Below are 27,414 nucleotides of genomic sequence, written 5' to 3' on the forward strand. Positions count from 1 at the left end.
CCATCTCCTGAGTTATTACTGAGCATCACCTCTGGGCCAAACTAAACAATGGCAGGAATATGCTACAATAGTGTATCGAGGACTGCCTCCATGCAAACTAGCCCAAATCTAAAGGCAGATAAACCTTATCACGGCACAAAAGTTTTAAACCAGGAAACAGGCCGGATTATTTAAACAAGATATTCTCTACTCAGGCCTGCTGATTTGAAGCCAGTGCTGCTTCTGGTAAATAAAAGGTTAACATGTTGGCACAGAAACCTGTATAAACCTTCATTAGTCCACAACAACATTCTCAAGCCCCGTGACTTTTCCAATTCTGTGTGATTTACTGGACAGAGATGACAGATAAGGATTTTCAAAAGGATATTTTGCTCTAAATTTGTACCTGCTAAAATACTTGGTAACACTTTACAATAAGGTTAGTTAACATGAACTAACAATGAACAGTTGTATTTTTGATAATGGTAGTTAATAAACATACAACTGTTCATTGTTAGTTAATGATAGTCAACTAATGAGACCTTACTGTAAAGTGTTACCAAACATTTTAGATCTTGGCATAATTATAAATATGTATATTCATAATAAAAATGCTCAAGGAGATTCCATTAATTTACATGAATTTTCCAGGTCTAGAAACCACACTCATATAAAAATCAACCCCATATATCCAGGTTTTTCCAGACCATGGGAACCCTGGTTGAATCTGTTGTTGAGGGAGTGAATTTAAATATGAAAATTTAAATAAGGAAAAATTCTTGAAGCCCCTTGGAAGTGTGCTGATTGACAACCAGTGTCTTAAAAAGTACAATTGGAATTGTTTTCAGTAGGCTATACTAATATTACTAGAAGTAGAAAATTGCTTTTCCCTTCAAGGCTTCACAAATCTATCAGTTACTCTATTTATGAGACATCCATACGCAGATTTCTTCCTTCATACAGTCAGATTGTTTGATCTTTGAGTTTGATATCATAATAACATGTATGACGTTTGATTTCAGACACAGTTTAATAAATTTTTTGAGATCTAATTTGCTCTTCATTTAATCTCACTGCTGTCTAAGAAACCATTTAAGTATTAACAGGATCTCATTTGAAATGTTCATTCCTACACCGAAGGATATGAGGTGTATGTTTTCCTAAAACATTTGATTTTTCACAATTTCTCCCCGGCTTGGACTGACCTGCTGTGTAAAGGAGTGTGTACTGGCCGCGTTGAGTGTGGAAGGTTTTGGTGCTGGAGAGTTTGGTTTCTCCGGTAGAGGATGAAGACTCCAGTCTGCTTCGCTCTGATTCAATGTATTTCAGTATAACACTTGTGATCTTCTCTCCACCAGTTCCACTGGACAGCGCTCTTTTCAACAGGACTGACTCGGCCTCTTTTAAGCTGCAACACAAAGCAAAACAAAACCTATGGATGCTGAGAAAGCTCTTTAAAAATGCAAAAATAGATCCACTATTAAAAGTTCAGAAGAAATAAAAGTAGCACTAGTAAAAACACTCTCTGTACAAACTAGAATAAGTATGATTGTCATTTTTTACAGTTTCTGCCTGGAAAAGACAGTTAGAGGTATTTTAAATAAATGTATTGCAATTGTGGAGGGTGCTCTGGGAGTATGGGGTCCGGGGCCCTCTGTTAGGGGCTGTCCGGTCCTTGTACGACCGGAACCAGGAGCTTTGTTAGCATTGTTGGACTCTGGTAGGGCTACCTTTTTCACTCCTTTGTGCCCTCCGTGATTCTGTATAACAGTGCATCAGAAGTTATGTTTTATTACAACGCTTTGGATTCTACCCTGGACATTTTGGAATGGATCAATCAAACCGTGTCCTGTGTAGCAGGACGTGTCCTCTGACCTTCTGTTCATCACAACATTTTGATCTCGATTGGACATTACTATGTGGATTCATTTACTATTTGCTGTCATTTGTAATTTAACATTGACTGGGCTCCGTGGAGTGCGGATCCTCGAACACTGGGATCACGTTATGATAAGGTACTCTCTGCATGAACTGCTTTCACAGAAACACCACTTGTTACTCAACATACGTGTCCGTGAAACTTTACGATCACTTCACCTTCTACGTCGGCCAAAATATGTCCATTGGGGATTGCAAGGAATATTAAGGTCTTATGTTCCCGTCCCACATGTATTGACATTAATCAAAACATCTCTCGTGGTGTTTGCCCTGCGAACTTATGTTATCCACAAGTGTCTACAATATACTCTGACAAAGTACGCCCTGATTTCATCAGGTTCGCGCACCTTAATGTACGTTCATTAAACAAAAATACTGATTTACTTTATGACATCATCCTTGACAAAAAACTTGATGTCTTCTGTATTTCAGAAACTTGGCATCAACATAATGACTTTTTAAATCTCAATCTGTGTACTCCACCGGGATTTAGATATCTTGACAAACCCAGAGCAACTGGTAAAGGGGGTGGCCTTGCTGTTGTGTACAGTACCGAGGTCTCTGTTACTGAAATTGCTGTTCCTCCTGTCTTATCATTTGAGAGTATTGTTTTTAAAGTTAGTGGTGTTTCTCCTGTTTTGATCTTGTTTATCTATCGGCCACCGAAACCTAACCCTCTGTTCTTTGAATAACTCACAGAGCTAATTGCATTTGTAAATCCCTTCTGTCCTTCTATGATTCTTATTGGAGATATTAACATTCATGTTGATAATCCTAGTTGTAATCATACTGCTAATTTGATGGAGATTCTGGATTGTTTTAACCTGATACAACAAGTAAACTTTTCTACTCATAGAAAAGGTCATACACTTGATTAAGTGTGTACAGCTGGTGCTGATGTTAATCAGCTTGAAGGCAAAGATTTGTGTATCAGTGACCATAAGCTCTTGAGCTTTAACTTCTCTGTTCCTCTTCAAAAACTACAAAAGAGGGTTATTAGTTTTAGAAATCTTAAAAATATTGATCTTAATCAGTTTTCATGTATGATCAATGAGAGTCCTGCAAGTAATACTGTTGATCACTATAATTTAATTTTATCATCAATTCTGGATATGCTGACCCCCAGGAAGGAATGTGTCGTTTCATTTTCGAAATCTTCACCCTGATTTACTATTGAGCTCAGGGCTCTTAAAGCAAAGAACAGGCAGTTGGAACGACAATATAAAAAATCAGGGCTCACTGTTCATAAACTTATGTATGATGAGCATTTGGTTCGGTATAGCGATGCCCTCAAAATAGCAAGAACCAAATATTACTCTTAAATCATTAATGACGGTACTGCAAAACCAAACAAGATGTTTAGAGTAATCAACAAACTCCTTAAACCTACCAATTCACTTATTTGTTCCACTGTGCAGCAGTGCAACAAGTTTCTGATATTCTTTACTGATAAAATTGAGAATATTTATCAGTCTATTACTTCTGTCTCTTTGTGTGCACCTCCTGAGATTCACCCTGTAAATTGTCCTCTTACCTGGTTTTCTAGTTTTCAAACGGTCACCATTGATTACATTTCCAAATTAATTATGACGATGAGTTCCTCTACCTGTACTCTGGATCCTATTCCAACTCATGTTCTCAAGGAGTGTCTGTCATTTATCAGTCCTCTCATTCAGAACATTGTTAATGCTTCTCTTACTACTGGACTTGTTCCCCAAGCCCTTAAGGTTGCTTTCATCACACCCGTTCTTAAAAAGCCTGGGTGTGATGTGTATGATCTGTCTAATTACAGGCCAATATCTAATCTTCCTTTTTTGGCGAAGGTGTTGGAATGTGTTGTTATGTCACAACTACATTCTCACTTGTCCTTGAATGAGCTTTTAGAACCTTTTCAATCTGGTTTTCGATCAGGACATAGTACTGAGACTGCCTTGGTCCGAGTTATGAATGATCTCCTCTTCTCTGCTGACTCTGGTGCCCTTACTATCTTGGTGCTGTTAGATTTGAGTGCAGCTTTTGATACGATGTGTCACTATATTGATTGAGAGACTCGAGACTTGCCTTGGTATTTCCAGGACAGTGTTGGAGTTGTTTAAATCTTACCTTACTGATCGTACCCAGTTCATCACGTTAGAAAATAATAAATCTAACTGGACAGGTATGTCATGGTGTCCCTCAGGGGTCTGTCCTTGGCCCAATACTTTTTAATATTTACATGCTTCCTTTAGGGCAGATTATTAGAAAGCATGGGTTGGGGTTCCACTTCTATGCTGATGATACTCAGATTTATATTAGCACAAAACTAATATCACAGGTACATCAGCAACCCTTTCTGACTGTCTGCAGGAAATTAAATTATGGATTTACCACAATTTTCTTAAATTAAATGGTAAAAAGTCGGAGGATCTTTTAGTTGGTACCCCTGCAGCTACCTAATTTGGACATTGAAAATAATGTACTGTCTCCATCAACTCAAGTTCACAACCTTGGTGTAATTTTTGATTCTCACTTAACACTTGAAGCACATATAAAGAGAATTTCAAAATCTGCATTCTTCCATTTAAGGAATATTGCCAGGATCAGGCCTTTTCTTTCATTACCTGATGCTGAAAGGCTTGTCCATGCACTTGTGACCTCTAGGCTTGATTATTGTAATGCCCTTTATCTTGGCCTACCTGCAAAGTCCATTAAGCGACTGCAACACATACAGAACTCAGCTGCCATTTTAAATAGTCATTCAAGTAGGCGGACAATTCTGCTTTTAATTCAAATTAATGTTGCAACTTAATGGTCCATTAAAATAATGAAAAGAACTCCACAGCAAATAGAGAGACATTACCAAATTTATTCTTGCAGTGGTTTCCTGTACAATTGTGTGCCCAAACAGATGCACATGTGGAAAACCTTTTTCAAATCCACAGCATGGACTCTTGAGCATGAGCTCATTTTCCCAAACAGAGATAATTTACAGTGGAAACAAGCTGACGTGTGTTTAGGTCAATAGCAAACAGCCTATAAAACATGCATATGGCCATTTCCATTGTACATGCAACCTTCCCAACTCTGCATGTGTTATACACACACTCACTCTGCATAAACACCCTCGGCGCCATAGGAGACGAATTGAGAGAGGACTCATTCACAGAAAACCATGATATAGAACAACTGGATAGGTCCTAATACAGATCCCTGTGGTACTCCTAGATTTGCACTGAGCTCCAGCGAATTGAGCCATAATGATAATCAGTCACATACTCTATTTTTCAAATGTAAACAATGTCTCTGAATCAAAAAATGAAATAATTTCATCCAAGTGCAATATTATTTTTGGATTGTCAACAAAAGAACCATGTATGCTTTTGGGGTGCACTAATATTTCCATTCTTTCATTTATTTTATGCTTTGGAAAAATCCCCTAACAGCTAACAAGCTTGGGACATTTCCTAAAAAACCCACTGTGATGATTTACTACCTTTTAGAGAACATTTCAGACAAAGACGTTTCTAAAATACATATGTAGAGCACATACCTTTTATAGAGGAGTGTAAACATTCATATCTTGCATGAAAAGCCATGGAAATAAAAGCAGAACTTGCTTGCTTTAGCGATTCTGGGTTTAGTTGCCAGGCTCTGGACTTTCAAACACAGAGGACTTATCGGACAAATTTAGTTCACACATTGAATGTGATATAAAAACTGTTGAAAGATGGGGAAATTGCAGGCTGTGAGCACAGAGTGTGTATGCAACATTGGCTCGTCAGGTATATCATTGAAACTGACCCATAATGGAGTCTTTCAATAGTCTATTGTGAGAGAACAGTTTCCACAGGGCAGGCCCTTCCTTCCCAAGCTTAGGTTCACCAGAGGACTTGCTCAACAGTCTGACATCATGCAGTCTGAGAGGGTCCGATCTGAGAAGGACCTCAAAAAAGGCAGTAAATCTCTCAAACTAGGACACAAAACCAAACTGTATTGGTTTTATGTTGCCAAAATACAGATTTTTTTTATAAATAAAAATGTAAGGATTTAACTATTGCAAGTAAAAACAATAAAGCATAGGTATATTAATTGCACACTTAACATGCTTATTTTGAAATATTCCTTTTTTTATTTTCCAGTTATTGTATTACAATAGTAATTTATTCCTGTCTTAGATATTATTATTAGTAGTAGTAGTGGTATATAATCCCACTCTGATTATAATGTTTAATCTCACAAATGTTTTGCACTTGATGTTGTGGCAATTTTTTTTTTCCCTGTGGTATTGAAAATGGTATTAGATATCGATAATATAAAGCAATTTTACCTAAGTTAAAGTCCCACTGTAGTCAATAATTTTATCACTTAAAACTCATCTTTAATCACCAAAATTACCTATTTAAATAATTTCTTCATGCCTTAAAATAGCTTGAATGTAGCTCTACACTCTTGCCTCATTTAGTATATGCGGTTCTATGAATATGCAAATGAGCCCCGCCTCCACTCACTCGCTCAGCTCAGAGATCCACTCGTTGACGATCACACGTTGATCTGATTGGTTACAAGGTAGTTTGTGATGTCAGAAACACCAGCGATTTCAAACCGTGTTTTTGTCTTTGGTTCACTGCAGTTTTAAGGAGAAAATACTCAGCAATGCTGTCGACTTATGAATTTACACATGGTTTGTTTTAAAGCATATTAAAAACACCACATAGACATATAAACAACATTAACAGCTTGATTTTGCACCTCAGGGGGACTTTAAAAAAACCAGGATTCTGTACTAGTAATTATATTTTTAAATAAGTTCTGCTTTAACTGTATTGGAGGAAAACAAGTGTCTTAAAATATGAAAGTGTGTCGATACTACTCTGACAGGCAATATTATCATGCAAACTGAAATCGCCACAAGATTTCCCACACAATTCAAACACTTATTCTTCACAAAGTTCTACACATTTTGTGTGTTTATTATTATTATTTTGGCTAATTCACCAACAAACAGTTGTTTTGTGGATCTCCTTGTGAAAACCCTGGCATTACACAATAAGCTAAACACTTTTTCTTGTCTTTTATTCACCATAAAAACATCTAAATCAAGATGTTGCAAGATGATACCTTGGTGTGTCATAAACTATTTCTTAACCATGACTGCAAATACACTTTCTTGAGTAAATATATTCCATCTTGAATATCGAAGCTCTGATCAGAGTCTTCCAACAAGGGCAAGACTTCTTAACTTTATGGCATTCGTTGCTCCATCAATCTTAGATCAGATGAGGTGTGGCTCTCCAATCATAACACTTTTCTTCACAACCTTTTGTTCTTTTGCATCCTCTGTCATCTGAATACAATATAAAAGAAGCATCTGCCTACGGGTCAGCCAGTTGAAATAAATATGTCAGTTTGAGAGTGAGCAGTACATCTTCTACTCCACATTATCCACCTTGGCAAAACATTAGGTGAGATTAGAGATAGCGTTATTTTTCATTTCAGGGTAGAGAGCGAGCTGTGAGAAGATAAGGGTTACTTAAGGTCTCTGTATTAAGAAAGAAAGTATATACCTAACATCAGTGTGTACAGATGTAACAGCTGGTTACCATATGGATGGATTTGCAATCCTTTAGTAAACAAGAAGAATCCCTCAAGCAGATTTAAGTAGTAAAGTATTCTTCCCGCTTACTACATCAGGTGGGAAAGAAGAGCATTTAAAAACAACGATATTCTGAAATGTGCTAGTTTTATATAGTCTTGTGCTGGCACTGAGTGAAGTAGAGCCGGTTTACAGTAGATATGAATTTGGAGTATGAGAGCGCCTCCTGTAGGCAAATCCGAGTCACACACACACTTTGTTTTTTTTTGGAAAAAGAATGTCCACAAAATGTAATATAAAATACACTTGAAGCTATTTGCTAGCTATATTACTTATATCATTATCTTGCTTTATCTATTTGTCTGTTTGTTTCTTTATGTGCTTGATATTTGTAATGGCATACTTAATTTCAATTTAATTCAATTCACATTTATTTGTATAGTGCATTTCGAAATACACATCGTTTCAAAATGCATTAATGCAAGTTATGTCTTACATATACAAAATCACAGTTAGCTAAAAATACATTAATTCAAACAATGTAATAATTAAAGGCAGAAACAATGAGCTTATTGTGGTAATGAATACTTGTTTGTAAACAAATGATTAAATTTTCCTTTGGAAATTTGCTGTTTTAGGTATAATTTCAACATTGAGTAAGATATGTGGAAAAGTGATTTGACTGCAGTATTTTTAGTCAAAACACATACGGTTAACTGTAATTTTTCCACTTTGTGGCAGCAAATCTTGAACGATTGTTTTATAAACACTTAAAGCCGCACCATGTCATTTTTTCCATATAACAAAATTGTACACCTAATGAACTTAGTAGTTTTGATAACTTTAAAATGAAAGTCTCCAGACATGAGCTGAGTTGAACAAACACTGAGTTAAACAAAGTTTAACCTTGTTTCTTCCTTGTTTAGGAAGAAATTCCTGGGAATCTTCATGATGGGTGTTTGATCATTACCTTGTCTATGTTTTGTGCGTTTGTTTTTATTTTTATTTTTTATTTCTCTCTCAGTACTCTTATTACTTTAGTGATTGTTAAGCACTTTGGACAAAAGCTGTTGCATTAAATATGCTATATAAATTAATACATTAAATTAAATTAAATGAGTCAGTTGTGCATAAACAAGAAATATCTTCAATCAAATATGACAAATGCAAATTCTGCAATCTGCATGCATACAGTATATTTGTAGTATGAGAGCGCCTCCTGTAGGAAAATTCCAAACAACGCTGCATGAAACCCAGTATGCCATAATGCAACATGCTCAGCATGACTGTCCATTACCAGTGTAAGCTAGCAGCACTTTTTGACTAATATAGACACTTTAGTGTACAGCACATCCCTTCTGAAGAGTCCACTCACCTGGGCGGTTGCCAGCGTAATGAGTGTGTCTTTCTTGCATCTGGGCTGGATGCAGATGTGGAGATGTTGGGGTGGATGGTGTTGGATGCAGGCGTTGCCATGGTAACTGTTGCCGTGGTGGCGGTGTACGAGTGTTCGATGGGACCAGGCTGCGTCTCAAACCAGGTGCTGGAGGTCGTGTTGACATTAGCATGTTCACAGCGATGGCCGTGGAAGCCTGGACGACACTGACAGATGTTCGCCCGGCGACAGACTGCTTTATTATGGCAGCGCGGATGACATCTTGCTAGTGGGAGAACAACAGAGAAACTATTTTTCCATTCTATTAATGGTTTTCCACTACTTTGCATAGCATTATTTTCCTGATTAAATTATTGAGGGTGTGATTTTTTTGGGCACAACACATATATCCAGTTGAACATTGGAAGTATTTTGAGTTGCACTGGCCCTTTAAAAGGCACATGGGTCAAGGGGTGAGTTATTAGCTGGTAAATCTAGCTACATACGGATTAGGAAGGTGTGGATTATAATGTAAAGCTGAGGGACTGGATTAATTGTGCGTCTGAGCTCAGGCGCTGCCTCAACATGGCATTCAAAGGTTTGGCCTACTTACAGGAAATGATTGTTATAATGTTCAGGCATCCAAACAAACAGACATAAAGTACATTTTTACTGCTGTAAGTAAGATGCATGAACGTAATATACATAAAAATATTTAACATGTTATATAAACCACATGAGCCTAATAAAATCAATCAATAAAACACAGAAAGTTTTTCAAGTAACTTCTACATACTGGAACAATGAACACAGAGTGCGAACAAATTAAGAACAGATTTTAATCTCCAACCTGAATTTATGAGCATTAATTGAAAACTCAATATGGACTCAATTAAGTAACACACAACTTTTTCATGAAATGCCTGTCAAAAGGGAACGCACAGGCTGAGGGGTCTTTATCAATAATCATCTGCTCAAGACTGAATGCATGACATAAAACACGTAATAAAAACAGCAAATTCCATTAAAACAATACAGAATCAGAATTGGCTGACTGTATATGCCCCATATAGAGTAAACGATGAAAATATTTCATTTTAGGCAGAATGTTACAAAAATGACTAGGGGGTCTTAATCTACTGCAATCTTTGTTTTGTGACTTCATTCGATCTGTTTAACTGAAAGCTCAGTGATTCTCAACCGGGGGTCTCAGCAAACTCCCAACGGGGACGCAGGATGACGCCATTATTTTTATTAAAGTTTTATTATATTTCTGTTAAAATTAAATTACACACACGCACACGCACGCACGCACGCACGCACGCACGCACGCACGCACACACACACACACACACACACATTCATATATAATTATTATTAATATAATAATATTCTTATTTTTATATTATATTATATATATATATATATATATATATATACATAGTACAATCAACTTGAATAGTTGTTATACAAAATATTTGAATTTTGTATAACTTATAATTAAATTGCTTAACTTATTTTGATGAGTTAAAGCATTGTAAAAACATATGTTGTCATACTGTAGCTTATTGATCATGTAATTTTTTACAGTGTACATTTTAAAATGAATATATTGTTACAATCTGACTTTTTTAAAATCATAAAAAATTATGTAGACTGAACAAAAAGTCTTTAAGAACACATAAAAATATCATAAAAAGAATTGTGGTTAATTAACTTAATAATATAATACATTTTAATGTTTCCCCTTCTGTGCATGAAGTCGTTCATCAGCTGCTGTGCTCACACTTCAGTTCACTGCCTCAAAATCAGACAAATGAGGAGGATTTGTGCCAGAGCTGTATAAGTGTCTCTTTCTATGAAAATAATAGAAATGTATAAAAGCATCTGAATGGCCCTGAAAAGATACTCACGTTTTGTGCACTGCCTGGTCTTGGGGTTGACTAGCCATGAATAACAGCACCTGGTGCCACAAACGTTGGGCCTGGAGGAAAACGGACAGAGATCAAGAGTGTCAGAGACAGAGAGATCAAGGGTGAAGCTCTAGGAGTGACAGGAACAAAAATAAAAAAAAAGTAAAGTTCATCACATGCCACAATGCACAAGCATAGAGTCTGCTTGTCTTTAGAAATTGTTTTCACTTTTATTTCACCTTTCGAGGCTCCATGCCAAATCAATCTGTCCGGCATAATCACATTTTAACCACTTCTGAAAGCACGATTTTAAAAGACTTACAATCCGTGGCCCTGGGCCCCTTAAGATGCATTGGACTGAGTGAATAGCCTTGGGTTTAAGCTGACCCTTCACCCCGTGTTGTATTCAGCTTGGACAAATAGCGGCGATGAATAAAAATGAAGGGGGAGCGAGTTTGTTATAGACGCCCCCCTCGTCGGGCCTCCCTCCTCCCTGTGCCCATACACATGAGAAATATTGTTTTTCCCACAGTTGCGTTGGCTGTCCCGTCTGGTGGGTAAACTTTGCTGGATTAAGAGTCTTCTTCAGACTCCTGGGCCGCATCTGTTTATATAGCTGCGTTTGGGAGAAAAGGCAATTAGCACACCAACACAAGCCCAACAACGCTTGCTTTAAAAGTGCAGAAACATGAGCCTTCTGTAGCGGCGGCTGGGATTTGCTAATTAGTTACAGTATGTGCCTTTATTGTATGGCTTCTGAAGGGACACTGTTGGAACCGGTGATGATGTGCAGCGTAAGCCGATTGAGACAGAGCTGGCATGAGCCATCCGGGATACGTGGAGCTCAGAATGACCTTTAACCTTCTGAGAGCAAACAAAGCTAACTCCGCTCACACAGACTTTGAGATTGAACTAAAATCACTAAATAAAGCCATTTGATCAATATGTGAGCTTTAAACTTCTCTGTTGATATTATGCTGCAAATTTTTTTTTTAAACTGCTTGTGAATGAAAGAGCAGAATTAATTTGTGAAACAATACAAAATGGTGAATTTTTTTATTTCTCTTTCTGTTCTGGACAAACTGAAAAAATGCATCCGTAAAGGGATAGTTCACGCAGAATTGAAAATTAGCCCCATGTCAATTAAAAACTCACATGGCTTTTTTTACTTCCATGTAACATTCAAGGTTGGGTTTTGAAGAATTCTTCCGATTGTTTGTTTTCTTTTTGCTTTTGCATGCATTTACAATGAAAGGGATCTGAACCTTTCAAGCATTAAAAAGAAAACAAAAGTTCAAAAAATAATAGGTATCAGTCAATATGACTTTAGCGCTGTATACCAAGTTTTCAGAGTCGTTTTTCAATTAAAAACTTGACATCCCCTAGTCTTTACCGTGTTCACGAGAGCTCATGGAATAAACAATAACATCCAAATAATGTTTGAGTCAAATCTTTTCAATGAATCAATAGATTCAGTTCACAAATCAGTTCAGAATGATTTTTTCATTAATCGACTGATTCGACTCACTGACTCAATGATTCTCAATGACTCACGAGTATGAGTTGAATGAACCACATGAAACTTTTATTTCGCTTGCGTGAGTTTTTGAAGGCTAGTGCTCATTCTAGCGTATGAAACAGTAAATAGTACACTCTTTGTAAAAGAGAAAGCTATACTGGTTTGGAGCAACATGATGTAAGTAAATGATGACATTGTTTTGATTTTTGGCTGAACTATCCCTTTAAACTGAAGCTGTGCTGAGATGTCTCATAACACTGAGACCTTTTACCATCCGTCTGTCTGTCTGATCTCCAAATAAAGGCCTCGACCCTTCATTCGGGCCCCTATTAGACCCAAATAGGGTCTGCACTGACAGAATGGAAAGTTGCCATCGACTTCTGCACCCAGTTTGGGTTTTAATGTGGAGACGACACCTAAACGATACATTCCCAATGAGACGTGAGAGATGTTTACAGAGCTGAGAGGATCCCATTACAGCAAGACCTGATAATGATCAAAGATGTCTGTGTTTATTCTGTTCACATGGCTACGGCGGACAACTTGTTCATATATTTGAAAAAGAAACAAAAAGATTTGGACATTCTTAAGGAATAGTTCGCCAAAAAAAGAAAGTTCTGTTATTATTTAGTCCCTTATGTTGTTCCAGAGCTGCTTTTTGCACACAATGAAAGTGGTTAGAGCGGAACTAAAAACAGTCGTGATCAACATTCACTCTCATTGTATGGAAAAGAGCAGCTTGGACATTCTGCTAAATATCTATTTTTGTGTTCCACAGTAGAACACATGTCGGTAACACTTCACTTAAATCCTTTATATATAATGCATTATAAAAGTATATTAATAATGGCTTACATTTACATTTTATGCATCCAGCCATACATTTTATACCGTACATTGTATGATTTCATGATTAATTGTAACCACGTTATAATACTTATTGAACACAACATTAGTAAGTATAATGCAAACGCATGACAAACAACCAATTTCAGATCTGAAAATAGTACAATGCATTTTCATTTTGGTTACAATTATGTACAAAAAGATATAATGCATTATTATAATATACATTATGAATATCTTTTAAATGCATTATACTTAAAGGTTTTTAGCATATAGGTTTATAATATCATGAGGGTGAGTAAATGATGACAGAACGGTCATTTTTGTGAAAACGTAAAATCAACTAATATTGAAGGAGGATTAGGCTGGCTTTTGCATATCATGTAAAGAATAAAACATTTGTTCTTCACCAGCTGCATTTGCACCCACATGTGTCTTATTCCCTCGGCCTACCAGCTACTATCAGCTCTGTGTTTTCTCTGTGTGAGCAGAACGCAAAGAAACAAGGCAGTGAGCAAAACTTTACATCTTCCAAACGAGCAAACCTCTGCACCTCCAACACTACTGGGAGCAGAGGCTGTAAAATAAAGATTACAAATGAACCTTTTATATTTCAAAAATGTTATTTACTTTTGTGCAATACAAAAAAAAAAGGTTTATGGTTTTCTTCTTGGCCCCGGCTCTTTTTTCCAGCACCTCGTAACAGAGAGCCATGGAGAAGCTTCAATAAAAGCTCAACAGCGGTCCTCAAGGTCAGACGTGTGGGTTAACTGCAGGATCGTCACAAAGCTCCCACTTTGCTTGGCACCTCCTTCAAAAAAGGAGGAAATAATCAGGTTTGTGTCTCCCTTTGAGATCTCAGAGGTGTGAAAGGCTCTGTTGATGCGCTCTGAAATGAAGCCATTGGCCTTCATGAGCTCTGAACTGTTGAACCTGCAGTCGGCCTGTTAGCATTACTAAACTCCACAACATCACCCTCCTTCTCCAGCAAGCAATTTTGCATTTAAAAGACGTCTAATAGCGTCCGAACACAGCCCTGACGTCTATAGGCTAAAACAAGGCAAAATTTGGGCTGTCAGTGAAAATTTAACAGACCCGCACAGGCTACACACAGAAAATGTCAAAGAAATGAAACCAAACAGCTTGTAATCACTGTTGACTTTGCTTACATGATGGAATATCTACATCTGGCAAGTTATATTGGCAAGAACAACATGTAACTCAATTCAAGGTTATTTTGCCTAGAAAGTGGGTTACTCAAAGCCGGACTGTAGGCGCTTTCGCACCGGAGGAACCTTTTCATAGTTCCTAGAACTATTGGTGGAAGAATCCTGGATTTTGGCGAGTTCGCACTGCAGCGACTAGGAAACGATTTTAGTTCTAGGAACTCCTTTAGGATAAACTAATTTACTCCTACTCCAGAGTCGGTCTAAACCAGCACTGTAGACCTTATGTAGCCCCGCCCCCTTTTCAGCGCTGCGCTCGTTGTCTTTTCTTCTGGTCTGTATTTTCACAGCGATCCTGCGTATTTATGAATGAACGGCTCGTTTTAAAATCTTCCCGGTCTACTGACATTTGTTAAGACATCTGCTTTAAACATTACAATCCTCATGATAACTTTCCCTAACTTTACAATAAGTAAATCCACTTAGCTAATTACTCCTGGACAGCAATGCCATAGAGATATACAGAGCGACCGCAAAAACAGAAGTTCAAAGACAATATTCTATTCACCAATATTTGACAATATTCAATATGCTCGTTTCTCTGGCGCATGAGGTCTATAGGAACTACCAGTCAGACGTTAGTGTTCACGGATTGGCCGAACGTACACGAAACACCAGCATCCGCCATTTTTATCATAGGCATACGCTAATACCTTTTCATTACTGTCTACTTTCTATGTATAACAGTTATATCTAATAGCGAATTAGACAGAACTGTTAGACAGATCGTAAACTAATGAACACGAGAATGCTAAGGCTCGTTCTCAGCGCCGTCAAAATAAAATTCACAACAACAAGTGTGGCTTAGGTCACTTCAGAGTTCCTAATGTCGGTGCGAATGCAACATGGAAAATGTTCCTAAGTGAACTATTCGTTTTCAGGGAACCACCCTGTTGGATAGTTGAAAGAAAGCCTCTTATATCGGGTCTATAGTTAACCGAGACGGTGAAATGGCGGCTGTTGCTTGCTTGCTGGCTCTCCTTCTAGTGCTGTGAAAGAAACGCTACCATATTCCCCCTGCCGCCAAATCCCATTCCCCCGGGATGAACGTGTTTCCACAGTCAATGTCCTCGGATGACCTGAAAGCACCATGAAGTCCAGAGGAGGTGGGATTGTTACAGGAGAGCGGTGGTGCATCCTTGGTGAACTCTTACAAAGGTTCAGTGGCATTTTGGCTACCTCGAAATGAATATGAATAGAAGGGTAAGTAATTTCCTGCTCTGTTATGACTTACAAAGACCAGTCACTAAGTCTCCAACTTTTCAGGATAATCAGGAATTCCTCTCATTGCTTGAAGGATCAACACTTCCGGAGTGAGTCCCGAGAAACATCTGACTTAATGTTACAACTGTGAACAAAAGACAGGCCAATGTTTTCATGTCATTCTGGTTATATAAAGAACTGTGATTGAAGTAAAGTGCTCTGCTATGTCTCACTGGGCCTGTAAACTGGACATGGAGAAGCAGTGAAGAGAAAACCGCACCGGTCTCGGTGCCAGGTCAAGATGAGGTGAGGGAAACAACATGTTACTCCTTTACAAGTTAAAGAATAACAGGAGAAAATAAAATCTAAAAGACTGATTACTAACTGAATACCAAGTGCATTATTATTTCATTATTTGGAGTTATGGTCCATCTTTACAAGGTCCAAAGACATGGAATTCCAATCATTATTTGCAATTGATCCTAAAGAATCTTAATGGGATCAAATAAAAAATAGGAATTTTGCCCCAAAGAATCTGTCAGTGAACAGATATTTTTTAAAAAAATCATACTGTGAAGAACATTTTAATAACCTTTTTTTAAAGAAAATTCTTTTCACCATAAATAACTTTTTTTGTGAAATGAAAACGTTCTATTGATGTTAAATGTACTTACAGGGTTACCTCATACAAAACTTAAAATTATCCCATAATTAACTGACCCTCAAGCCATCCTCCTAGGTGTATATGACTTTCTTCTTTCAGCCAAACACAATCAGAGTTATAATAAAAAATATCCTGGCTCTTTCAAGCTTTATAATGGGAGTGAATGGTACCTCCATCCATCACAAAAGTAATCCGTACGACTCCAGTGGTTTATACAAGCCTTCTGAAGCGAAGCGGTGCGTTTTTATGAGAAAAATATCCATATTTATAACTTATATATACTATAAACACTGGTTTCCATTAACGGCCGTATGCAAGTCTAGTTCCGGCTGAAGTAGTACCTCTGACCGACACATGACAAAACTCAGGCTCTATTCACTCCCATTATAAAGGTTTAGGTCCCATTATGGCTCAAGGGTGAGTCAATTAACGAATGACTAACCCTTTAACGTTCATCCGAAACTGAAAATTATTTGTTAATGAATAATTAGATGCCAATAAATAACCTATAGTTTGAAGAGTGTGAAATTACGTTTTAAAGCAATAATATATATATATATATATATATATATATATATATATATATATATATATATATATATATATATGCTAATAGATGTCTATTTAGTTTCCACACTGTTGTTTAGGTCACATATTCACATGCATTCAATCATTTAACCACAATATCACCACAAACATGTCATGTAAAGACTTTTGTGCTGACTTCAACACTTACCCTTTTAAATCTATCTGTATTCTCGTTGAGTTGCCCTGATTTCGGTGTCTCTGCGGTTTGCTCCTGCTTTGTGGAGGATGGATGAGATCATGAGACATCTGAGGAGACCTGTTGATCTGATGACTGACTGAGGAGTTTGCGATCGTCATGGAAAGAAATGACATGCAAAATGACAGTCTCCATAGTTCTGACATCGTTATTCCGACCTAGTGAGTTGCAGCTGATTCGTTTTGTTCTGAAAGTAAGTAAATGACTTCAGCACAGTGCTCCGTCAACACTAATGGCCCTCATTCATTGTGAAGCTGAACGGATTCTCTCCATTCAGACGCGCTGCTCACCGCACACACTGACTCACATCAATGAAAGAGACGCGTGTAAAACTTTGGGCCAATCAGAGTGAAGTCTGTCTTGCAGCCAGTAGACACAGCCAATCAGAGCTCAGACTGATGGAGCAGTGCGTGCGGAGTGTGGCAGTCAGACAGATAAACATTTACAAACCATGCGTAAAAAAAAAAAAATGGGACAAAGAGAAACCATACGTTACATTTCCGTACTGGCATTTTTAGGGGGAGATTGAATATACTAGAACTCGCTTTTAATTATTTATTTACGTATATATATATATATATATATATATATATATATATATATATATATATATATATATATATATAAACAATCTTTACAAATATTACAACAAAACTAGTACAAATGTAAAATAAATGCCTTTATATGCGTATCCACAATAAAGATACTTTTAGGCTACATCACGGAATTCAAGATTGTGCTGTTTTCCCTCCAAAATGACGTCACTTCCTAGAGAATTTTGTCATTTATATATATATATATATATATATATATATATATATATATATATGGTAAAATTCACTTTGTTAAATTAAAATACACTCCTATGTTTGCATCAAAGGAACCTATAGCTGATGTGATTTCTATCCAAGAAAAAAACTAAAACACTATGCGCCTTAACTTCATTTGCTTTGTCAGTCACAGCTATGCATCCAAACACTTTGATAAAAAAGGCAAATAAAACACAAAGCACTGCCATGGGAGATATATTCCCAGGACGATCATCACCAAAGCAAACACACTGTCCAGGGCAGTCAGGACGTCCAGATGTCTGAAGGTTAGTGGTTGGGTGTAATGCACTTCTCTTCACACATGGGTGTAAATGTACACCAACACCACCACTAGAAGATTGAGGATGAGCAGACCCCAACAATGCAGAATATTCTCTCTGTGACCTCATGAACGTCTGCTGCTGTGTTCCTGTGACAGAGCAAATATTCACGTGTTCATAGATTTATCATGCATCAGGTTCCCAACAGGGTTTAGATATATATATATATATATATATATATATATATATATATATATATATATATACTTTTTTTTTTTTTTTTGCAGTGATGCCACAGAACAACCAAAGTTGGTTCCCCAAAGTATACCTTTCAGTCAACAGTTCTTAAAGAACCTTTTTATGTGTGTGAAGAACATTTGATTAGTCTAAAGAACCTTTAGTGTTTCCATGGATTTTAAAGGTTCATCGTGGAACTTTCAAAGGTAAAACAAAATAACCTTTATTATTAAAATATTACTCTTAGTTTCCAGATCAAGCAGTATAGCATGAAATGGTCTATTTAATATTCCATTCAGTTTTTGAATTGACTGCTCTGAAAACTCCAATAATGTATTATTTTCCTCATTGCGTCATTTAAAATAATATATTTTGAAAATATAAAAAACATTTTATATTATCTTCAATTAGTGGAGTGAAGGATTATATATATATATATATATATATATATATATATATATATATATATATATATATATATATATATATATACGTATTACATAATATTGTTGTTAAAATTAATAAATGAATCCTTTAATTTAGTTTATCATTAACAATATTTAGGCGTGCAAACAATTTGATTTTTGTGTTTAGTCCATGTAATGTTTGAGATAAATATTCCAGCTCTTCCATTTACAAGAGACCCTTATTATATTTGTGCTGTTGTGCTTTATATTCACTAGATGGCACTAACGATCAGAAAGAAAGAAAGAAAGAAAGAAAGAAAGAAACTAATCAAATGGTATAGACGTATCCTTTATGGTTGTCACATGACATAAATCTATTTAAGAACAGACATAATCTGTACCGCTCTTCAGTGACTCGCGACTGCATGACTCATTCATGCTTCTTCTTCAGTGACTGTAACACATGACTGCATGTCTGATCCATGCTTCTTCTTCAGTGACTGTAACACATGACTGCATGACTCATTCATGTTTCTTCTTCAGTGACTGTAACACATGACTGCATGACTCATTCATGTTTCTTCTTCAGTGACTGTAACACATGACTGTATGTCTGATTCATGCTTCTTCTTCTTCAGTGACTGTAACACATGACTGTATGTCTGATTCATGCTTCTTCTTCAGTGACTGTAACACATGACTGTATGTCTGATTCATGCTTCTTCTTCAGTGACTGTAACACATGACTGCATGTCTGATTCATGCTTCTTCTTCAGTGACTGTAACACATGACTGCATGTCTGATTCATGCTTCTTCTTCAGTGACTGTAACACATGACTGTATGTCTGATTCATGCTTCTTCTTCAGTGACTGTAACACATGACTGTATGTCTGATTCATGCTTCTTCTTCAGTGACTGTAACACATGACTGCATGTCTGATTCATGCTTCTTCTTCAGTGACTGTAACACATGACTGCATGTCTGATCCATGCTTCTTCTTCAGTGACTGTAACACATGACTGCATGACTCATTCATGTTTCTTCTTCAGTGACTGTAACACATGACTGCATGACTCATTCATGTTTCTTCTTCAGTGACTGTAACACATGACTGTATGTCTGATTCATGCTTCTTCTTCTTCAGTGACTGTAACACATGACTGTATGTCTGATTCATGCTTCTTCTTCAGTGACTGTAACACATGACTGTATGTCTGATTCATGCTTCTTCTTCAGTGACTGTAACACATGACTGCATGTCTGATTCATGCTTCTTCTTCAGTGACTGTAACACATGACTGTATGTCTGATTCATGCTTCTTCTTCAGTGACTGTAACACATGACTGCATGACTCATTCATGTTTCTTCTTCAGTGACTGTAACACATGACTGCATGTCTGATTCATGCTTCTTCTTCAGTGACTTTAACACATGACTGCATGTCTCTTCTTTACAGAGAGGAATCCGATTACACTCAGTGTCTCACTTCAGATATGAGGATGTCACAGTCATCATCTGGTCTCGACTCAAGCTGGTTCAGTAATGAAGAGGCATGAAGATTAATGGAGGAAAAAAGTAATTTATCTTCATTAAAGCAAGAAGGATTATGATGGACGAGTTTGATGGAGTGATATATTCTTGTCCTTTTTTATGAAAAGCATTTAATTGTCCTCATAAGAGCTCATAATGACAGTGTCAGTTCTAAGACTTTCTTTGTGAAAAAGAAGTCTGTTTTTATATACTTTGAAGTGTGAACTGAATGTAATGTTTTCACTTAATTGCATGTTATTTAGAATTAATTTAAAAATGTATTATAGTTTACATTCAAAGCAATTAGTGTTTTTTGACCCATGTAAGGACTTTAGAAAAGTGAAAAATAACAAAAATAAATAAATACTGAACCACAGTTGGTCAATAGCTCAGTTTATTTCAGTTCCTCAAAATGGCAACGGTCCAACAATGCACACACCTTGTTCTCAGACCAGCAGCCCATGGGCCATAGATGGGCACAAATGCATTCGCTATTTAAACAATGTGGTGCAGGACGTGAAAATGAAAACTGCGCCGGGCTGAAACTAGCACAAAACACTTGCGTAGCGCCTGGCGCTGCATTGCACCGGATGTATGATCGGGCCCTAAAGATGTTAGAAAACTTTCCATGATCAATGTATAAATAATGTACGTTTGTTCATAACTTTGAGAGAACCATGCTAGAATGTATTCTGAGAATGTTAAAGGCAGCTAGGCAAAAATAATTTGTTAGTCTGGTTGAAAGTCTCTTCACATCCTGATAGCAATCACTAATTTAAGTGGTTTAAATGTATATATATTTAGGACCATAAAATGTTCATGCAATCATGCATTTGGTCCATCTCTCGTGACGCTTTTGTTTGCTCCCTGCTGTCGCGTTCATGTGTTTTGAAGGAGGCGTGGCTTTAAAGACGCTCTGGAAGGGAAAGTGGGATCTTATGCTTTGAAAGCTAGCTCGCTATTGCTAGCCTCTCAGACAATCGCCTACTCTGCCTTCAATTACAGAGAGAAAACTTAAACGTTGTGCATGCATCACAGCAGTGAGAACTACAGTTTCAAAGGTACAAGAGCAACTCCGGTAAGCCAACTAGTCAACCGACCAAGATTAGCATCCATCATCATGTGACATGGCACCCGCGTGGGACTGCTGATGATGTCATCATGTTGGGTTTGTTAACGCTCTGTGTCATGCTGTGCCTCCAGTCGGTAACGTGATGTTACCGTATGAGCTCTGAAGAAGAAAGGATTCACAAACACACCTGCTCCACTTTAGTTTATGTTGCATCCCACTACACACACATTACAACTTCATTTACAGTCACAAGTGCATTCACTCAAAGATGTTAAAACTACGCTTTTAATACACTATTGTATTTCATTTGACCACAAACTATGTCCAATAGCCGAGGCATTTCACAAGAGAATTCTTTCCTTTTTTATGAAAAAACAAGACCGTTTCCATCCGTGACATTTCCAGCACATCTGAAGAATTGTGTATAGCTTTTCTACACAGTTGTATTCTTAGTTGAAAAAAGGTAGGCCTACACTGAATTCATCAGGCGATCTAATATGAAAATGACACCAACAAAAAAAGTCATAATTTGAGTAAAAATGAATATAAATAATTTTGACAATAAATGTTGATATAGTTTAAGTTTATTGCTCCATTTAAAATATTGATTAGTTTTAAGTAAGTTTTCAGAGTGTTCTGACATGGTTTATGACATTAGACAATAATGTTGGTCTTGTTCTCTCTGTCCGACTGGCCGGACCGTGAAGTGGTGTCACCAAATTATGGCGCCAGTTAAGAGTGACCAATAGAAACGGCAGCTTCACTTGAATTCAAAACTTTCAATTTCAACTCGCAAGCAAAGGTTTTTCAATGTTGTTATCATTCACTATCTGAAAGTTCCTACTTGGCTACTTCCCAATTCTGAAGTTGTGATTACAAGTTCATCACATTCAAGTGCTTTGTTGTCGGAAAGAACAGGAATCATCGAGGACACCAGGTTTATTCTTGCCTATTTTGCCTATTTCGATTTTAAAATCTTATTAAAACCAAAATCATATTTAGCATCCCATTCATTGACAACAATATAAACATTCACTGCACTATCTAGATTTCTGACGATTCTGGAATTTCAGTCACAATACAATATGCTTTAAATGATTATCCATATATGTAAATATATACATTGCTTTCATTAGCCTACAAGACAAGGTGATGTGGCTGTTTTGAAAAAAACTAATAAAGATTAGCTTTTATAACAGCAATCTTTCTCCCCTCTGCCATGTTTAAAATGTATGTCCCTCCCATCTCGGGAACTTGGGTGGTATTATCAGGCTTCCCAGTTGTAAATATGATTTGAGAGGGCATTCATGTCCAATCTTTAACAAGGAAGCTCATATTTAATTCCGATAGCATGTGAAGGCATTAGACCCGCAAACATTGACAGCAGAACAGAAATTAATTTGCAAACTATTTTTTTTATTACAATTTAATTAGTTTTGACCTCAAACAATGTATGTTTTTTAATTGCATAAAAAAAAATACTTGATTTCTCACGTTCCTCAGCTCAACCTCTCGGATTGATTAAAGGAGTAGTTTACTTTAAAATGAAAATTAGCCCACGAAAATTAGGCTACGTTTACAAGTTTTTTTTCATAAACGGACATTTCACCCTCTCCGTTTTCAAAAATAAAATTGTGCACACCTGTCAGTTTTCAGAAAAGTGTTTGTTTACACAAACCTGTGTATACATGCTGTTAAGAGCATGCCAAACCTGTAGGTGGCAGTGTAACGATAAGCTCAAGGTGTAAGTTCTGTCGCATACTGTGACATCAGTTTTCCTCAGTTTACATGGAAACGTGAAAACAAAGTTTTCCAACATCTCCACTCTGGCTGGAGTTTTTAGAAAGATCGTTTTCAGAGGCGAATTCTCCGTTTGCGTGTAAACGAAGGGCACAAACGAAGGGAAATGTCGTGTAAATGTGTAAACGGGGTCTAACTCACTCTCAAGCTGGTGTTTTTTACTTTGCTAGCTAGAATAAGTTAAATATGGATATTTTTCTTACACAAACTCAACGCTTTGCTTCAGAAGGCCTTTATTAACCCCCCCTTTTTTGAGCTTCAAATAAGTTGGTTGCAGTTCACTGCCATTATCAAGCATGCGTCAGGGTGTTTATTAATGTAACTTGTCTGAAAGAAGAATGTCATTTACACTTGGATGGCTTGACAGTGAGTCAATCATAGGGTAATTTTCATTTTAATGTGAACTACTCCTTTAAACGATTGTGCAGTTCTCTCGATTCACCACTAGAGTGCTCAGTTTCACCTTAAACCTGAATGCATGGAAGAGGAGTAGAAGAGTCCCAACACGTGTCTCTTCTAAAGCCCCGTTCACACTACAAGCGACAAAGCGACACAATACCATTAATTTCAATGGGGAGCGGGCGATTTCCGGCGACACGGGCGACAGCGACCGGATGGGGCGTGTCTGGCGACGCGACAAAGTTGAGATCTGTTTAACTTTATGCAAATGAAGAGCGACTTTCGGGAGCGACAACCAATAGCAGCGGAGCATGAATGATCCTTCTCCACATCATTGGATGTCATTCATAAAGGCAAGTAGTAGTGGGAACGCCCTCTAATGACCTCATAGCCAGCCACTGGCGACATGCAGCGACAAAGTCGCTTGTAGTTTGAACAGGGCTTAAAGGGAACATTACAGTCGTAACCTGAGATGTTTTTTTAATTATCACACATGAAGTGTTTTATACTACGGAAACAGGTGAACTAAGAAATTAGAAATTTGAGGCAGAACTACCAGTTCGCCTCATCCAAGAGGTCAAGATTAGTTTTTTTGAGATCAAGATGAGTTGCACCTGCAAACGCTGTGCATTAAAGGGATAGTTCACCCAAAAATGAAAATTCTGTCAGTAATTACTCTCCCTCATGTTGTTCAACCCCGTAAGACCTTCGTTCATCTTCAGAACACAAATTAGACACTGTAGTCACTTGAACTATTTTAACGATGTCTTTAAATGACTTTTCGGGGCTGGCAAGATTCAATCCCTTAGAAGCCTATGGAGGAGTGATCCAGCTCTCAGATTTAAACAATATCTTAATTCGTGTTCTGAAGATGAACGAGGTCTTACGGGGTTGAACAACATGATGGAGAGTAAATACTGACAGAATTTTCATTTTTGGGTGAACTATCCCTTTAACTGGTGTAAACGCATCTGAACACTTAATGAACCTTGTATTTTTTATGGTTTTGTCCAAGCAACAGACAATCCATGAACACTTTTGTCATTCATACTTCACCGTTTGCAAAACACTATCAAATAGGCTATTTGCAGAATAATTGTTTAATGGTGACACACTGCTTTCGAAACTGATGAAAGTACATTCATATCAGAATGATGACAAACACTGTGCATTTCTGCAGGAATTAAATTGAAAGAATCTAAAAAAAAATAGTAAAACCTATATAGACATTTTTTTTAAATGCATATAATTACTAAACATTACCTAAAATTAAAATGAAAAATATACAAATAAAAATGTATTTTAAATATTAATAAAAACTATACTAAAATAACGCTGTACATGGGTCGCCCCTTTTTTTTTTTAAAGCTGGGTGCCCTCTGATCAAACATATATACAATATTTTAATTGTAAAAGTACAATACAAGTTTTACATTTTCTGTGCAAATGCTTTTAAGCTCAGCTTTTCGATATATGACACTTTCCAAGCACACACACAACATGCAGTTCATAATAAAACCAGCAGACGGCGCAAGAACACTGTCGGTACGTCATGCTTGTCTCCATTCAGAAAAGAAATCTCGCAAAAAACCTAATATTTCAGGGTTATTAAAAATCATCTCCAATGAATCAGATGCAGATGAATCAGCTATTTGATTTTGAAACATAATTAAGTTAACATATATTAACAGGTTAATTTCACACACACGCATACACTCACTCACTCACTCAGTCTCTCTCTCTCTCTCTCTCTCTCTCTCACACACACACACACACACACACACACACACACACACACACACACACACACACACACACACACACACACACACACACTAACTCACTCTCACACAGGCACACATACACACACTCTCACACACATGCACACATACACACACTCACACACAAACACAAACACTCACACTCACACACCAAGGCATGAGCATGAGCACGAACACAAACAGACACACACACACACACACACACACTTTTGTTATGCTTCCTGTTTCTTGTCCCATGTGCCATCTTTGTAGTCCATTGTAGTTTTCCCTGTTGATTAGCCCTGAATGTTCCAGGTGTGTGTTGTTAGCTTGCCTCTGTGAATATAATATACAGCCCCTTGCTGTGTCCTAATTTCGCCTACTTATACTACGCCCTAAAAGTGTGTACTCTTTTTGTGAAGAAAAAGTACATTGAGTGTGTAGCAAAAGAGTAGACAAGCTTTGGGACATACTATCACGTCATCTTTAACGGACAGATCTGTTGCGTGGATCCTGTCACCGTAAACTGCCCTGTCAATCATCTTGTCACAGTTAAAATCCTCCATTCAATCTAATTTAATTTCCTACCGTTTCAGAGAGAAATGTAGTCACACGTTCATCTGCCAGTCGTGGGTCTTTCATGCGGAGACTCTCCTCATATGTTTGCAATTTGGATATAATGATGCATTTAAAAATGGCTAAACATATCTTTACAAAAGTTCACAATGCTGCTGCAGATGCAATATAATGTAGACAACGTTGAATAAATATATTTTCGTCAGGTTAGATACTGATAATTAATCACTCAAACCCCTTTATCTAAACCTCTCTACATAACCGCCGGACTCGCGCGTCCTCCATGTCTGTAGTTTTTTAACACTTTTCACTCGTGTTTGTAGTTCTAACCGAATCCTCGTCCAACGCATGATGGGTTGGAGGCAATATTAGCCGTTAGCGTGTGCATCAATCTGCACTTCGGATTCTGACCGGACATAGAAGACCATCCGGGTATCTTTCCAACACTCATTTCAACATACTACTATTTGGGACGTACTAATTCTATTTTCGAATACTATTTAGGACGGATATTATGCGAATTGGGACACACCCCTTGTGTTTCCCGTGTCTACTTCACAGTGGTGTTCCTGATCCCTGTGTTTCATCCGGTTCTGGTCTTGTTTCTCCATTTAAAGGGGAACTCGGCAACTCTAGCTATTTCTTCGCTGGTTTCACTTTTATTGTTGCATGTTTTCTCACGAGCGCCCCCTACAGCTGTGAGGCGTATATTTCACAAAAATGTCGTGAAAAAACTCACTAGCGGCCCCTCCTCCCCCTTTCTACCGCTGCTCATGTGCATTTGTTATTATCGGAGCCGGCCATCTTTATCGTGTGGAGTTTGTCTACCGACGTGGGTAATACATCACACACATTGAGGGCGGCGTGTGTGTTTATGTCGAATTGCCGTAAAGCAGTTTGTGTTTCTCGCTCGTTCTCGCTTCTCACGAGACTTCCTATTTCCAACTTACCGGGACGTTAGTCCTCATGTTGCAAGGTTGGTTTTCCGCCTGTGAACGCTGCGGGTAAAAAGTCACCATTCTCACCAGAACAAGTTATTAAACCATCCAAATGATTTCTAAACAGCTTTATTAAGTTGAAATAGTTGCCGAATGCCCCTTTAATATACAAACCCCTCTGCATTTAGATCCGTTTCTTGTCTTCCATGTCTTCTGTTCCAGCCTTGATTACACTGATACAGTCAATTGAACAAGCCAATACAATCCGTGCTGTGATCAATGGTTAATAGTCACACATCATTCCTGTGTCCAAGAAAATCAATTAGCCAGTGACTGTACAGATCTCCTCATGATACCGATCATTATTAATCAACACACTTCTGAGATCACACACACACACTGCTGTGACTTCTTTCACTTCACTTTCCCGTGTCTCATCTCATCATGTCAGTCAAAATGTAATTGCACCAACCCTGAAAGACTGTCTCTGAACAGTAGTGCTGCGAGGCGTAATAGCGGTTAGCTCGATTTCAGGATGTTTTAGTTTGTTTGGAGAGCCTGAGGTTAGAGAAAGCACAGCTT

The 27,414-nt window shown here is 37.4% G+C and overlaps 1 protein-coding gene across 2 annotated transcripts in view; it reads right to left on the reverse strand.

The window, feature by feature from the left end:
* The window catches only part of ltbp4 (latent transforming growth factor beta binding protein 4), a 90,919-nt gene extending 73,624 nt beyond the window's left edge, over window positions 1–17,295 (reverse strand). Inside the window, exons 1-4 of one of the 2 annotated variants that reach the window (XM_077235544.1) lie at window positions 16,972–17,295; window positions 10,778–10,848; window positions 8,865–9,150; window positions 1,185–1,387 (exon numbers count right to left, since the gene is read on the reverse strand). In XM_077235544.1, coding sequence (XP_077091659.1) covers window positions 1,185–1,387; window positions 8,865–9,150; window positions 10,778–10,848; window positions 16,972–17,165 — 754 coding nt within the window. In that variant the 5' untranslated portion in view covers window positions 17,166–17,295. The remainder of the gene's footprint in view (window positions 1–1,184; window positions 1,388–8,864; window positions 9,151–10,777; window positions 10,849–16,971) is intronic. The other variant, XM_077235543.1, reaches the window with a different exon arrangement.
* Between the last annotated feature and the right edge of the window lie 10,119 nt (window positions 17,296–27,414).

Source organism: Siphateles boraxobius, unplaced genomic scaffold (genome assembly GCF_051911475.1).
Source record: "Siphateles boraxobius isolate OS27281-9 unplaced genomic scaffold, OSU_SipBor_1 198, whole genome shotgun sequence".
Taxonomy (NCBI): domain Eukaryota; kingdom Metazoa; phylum Chordata; class Actinopteri; order Cypriniformes; family Leuciscidae; genus Siphateles; species Siphateles boraxobius.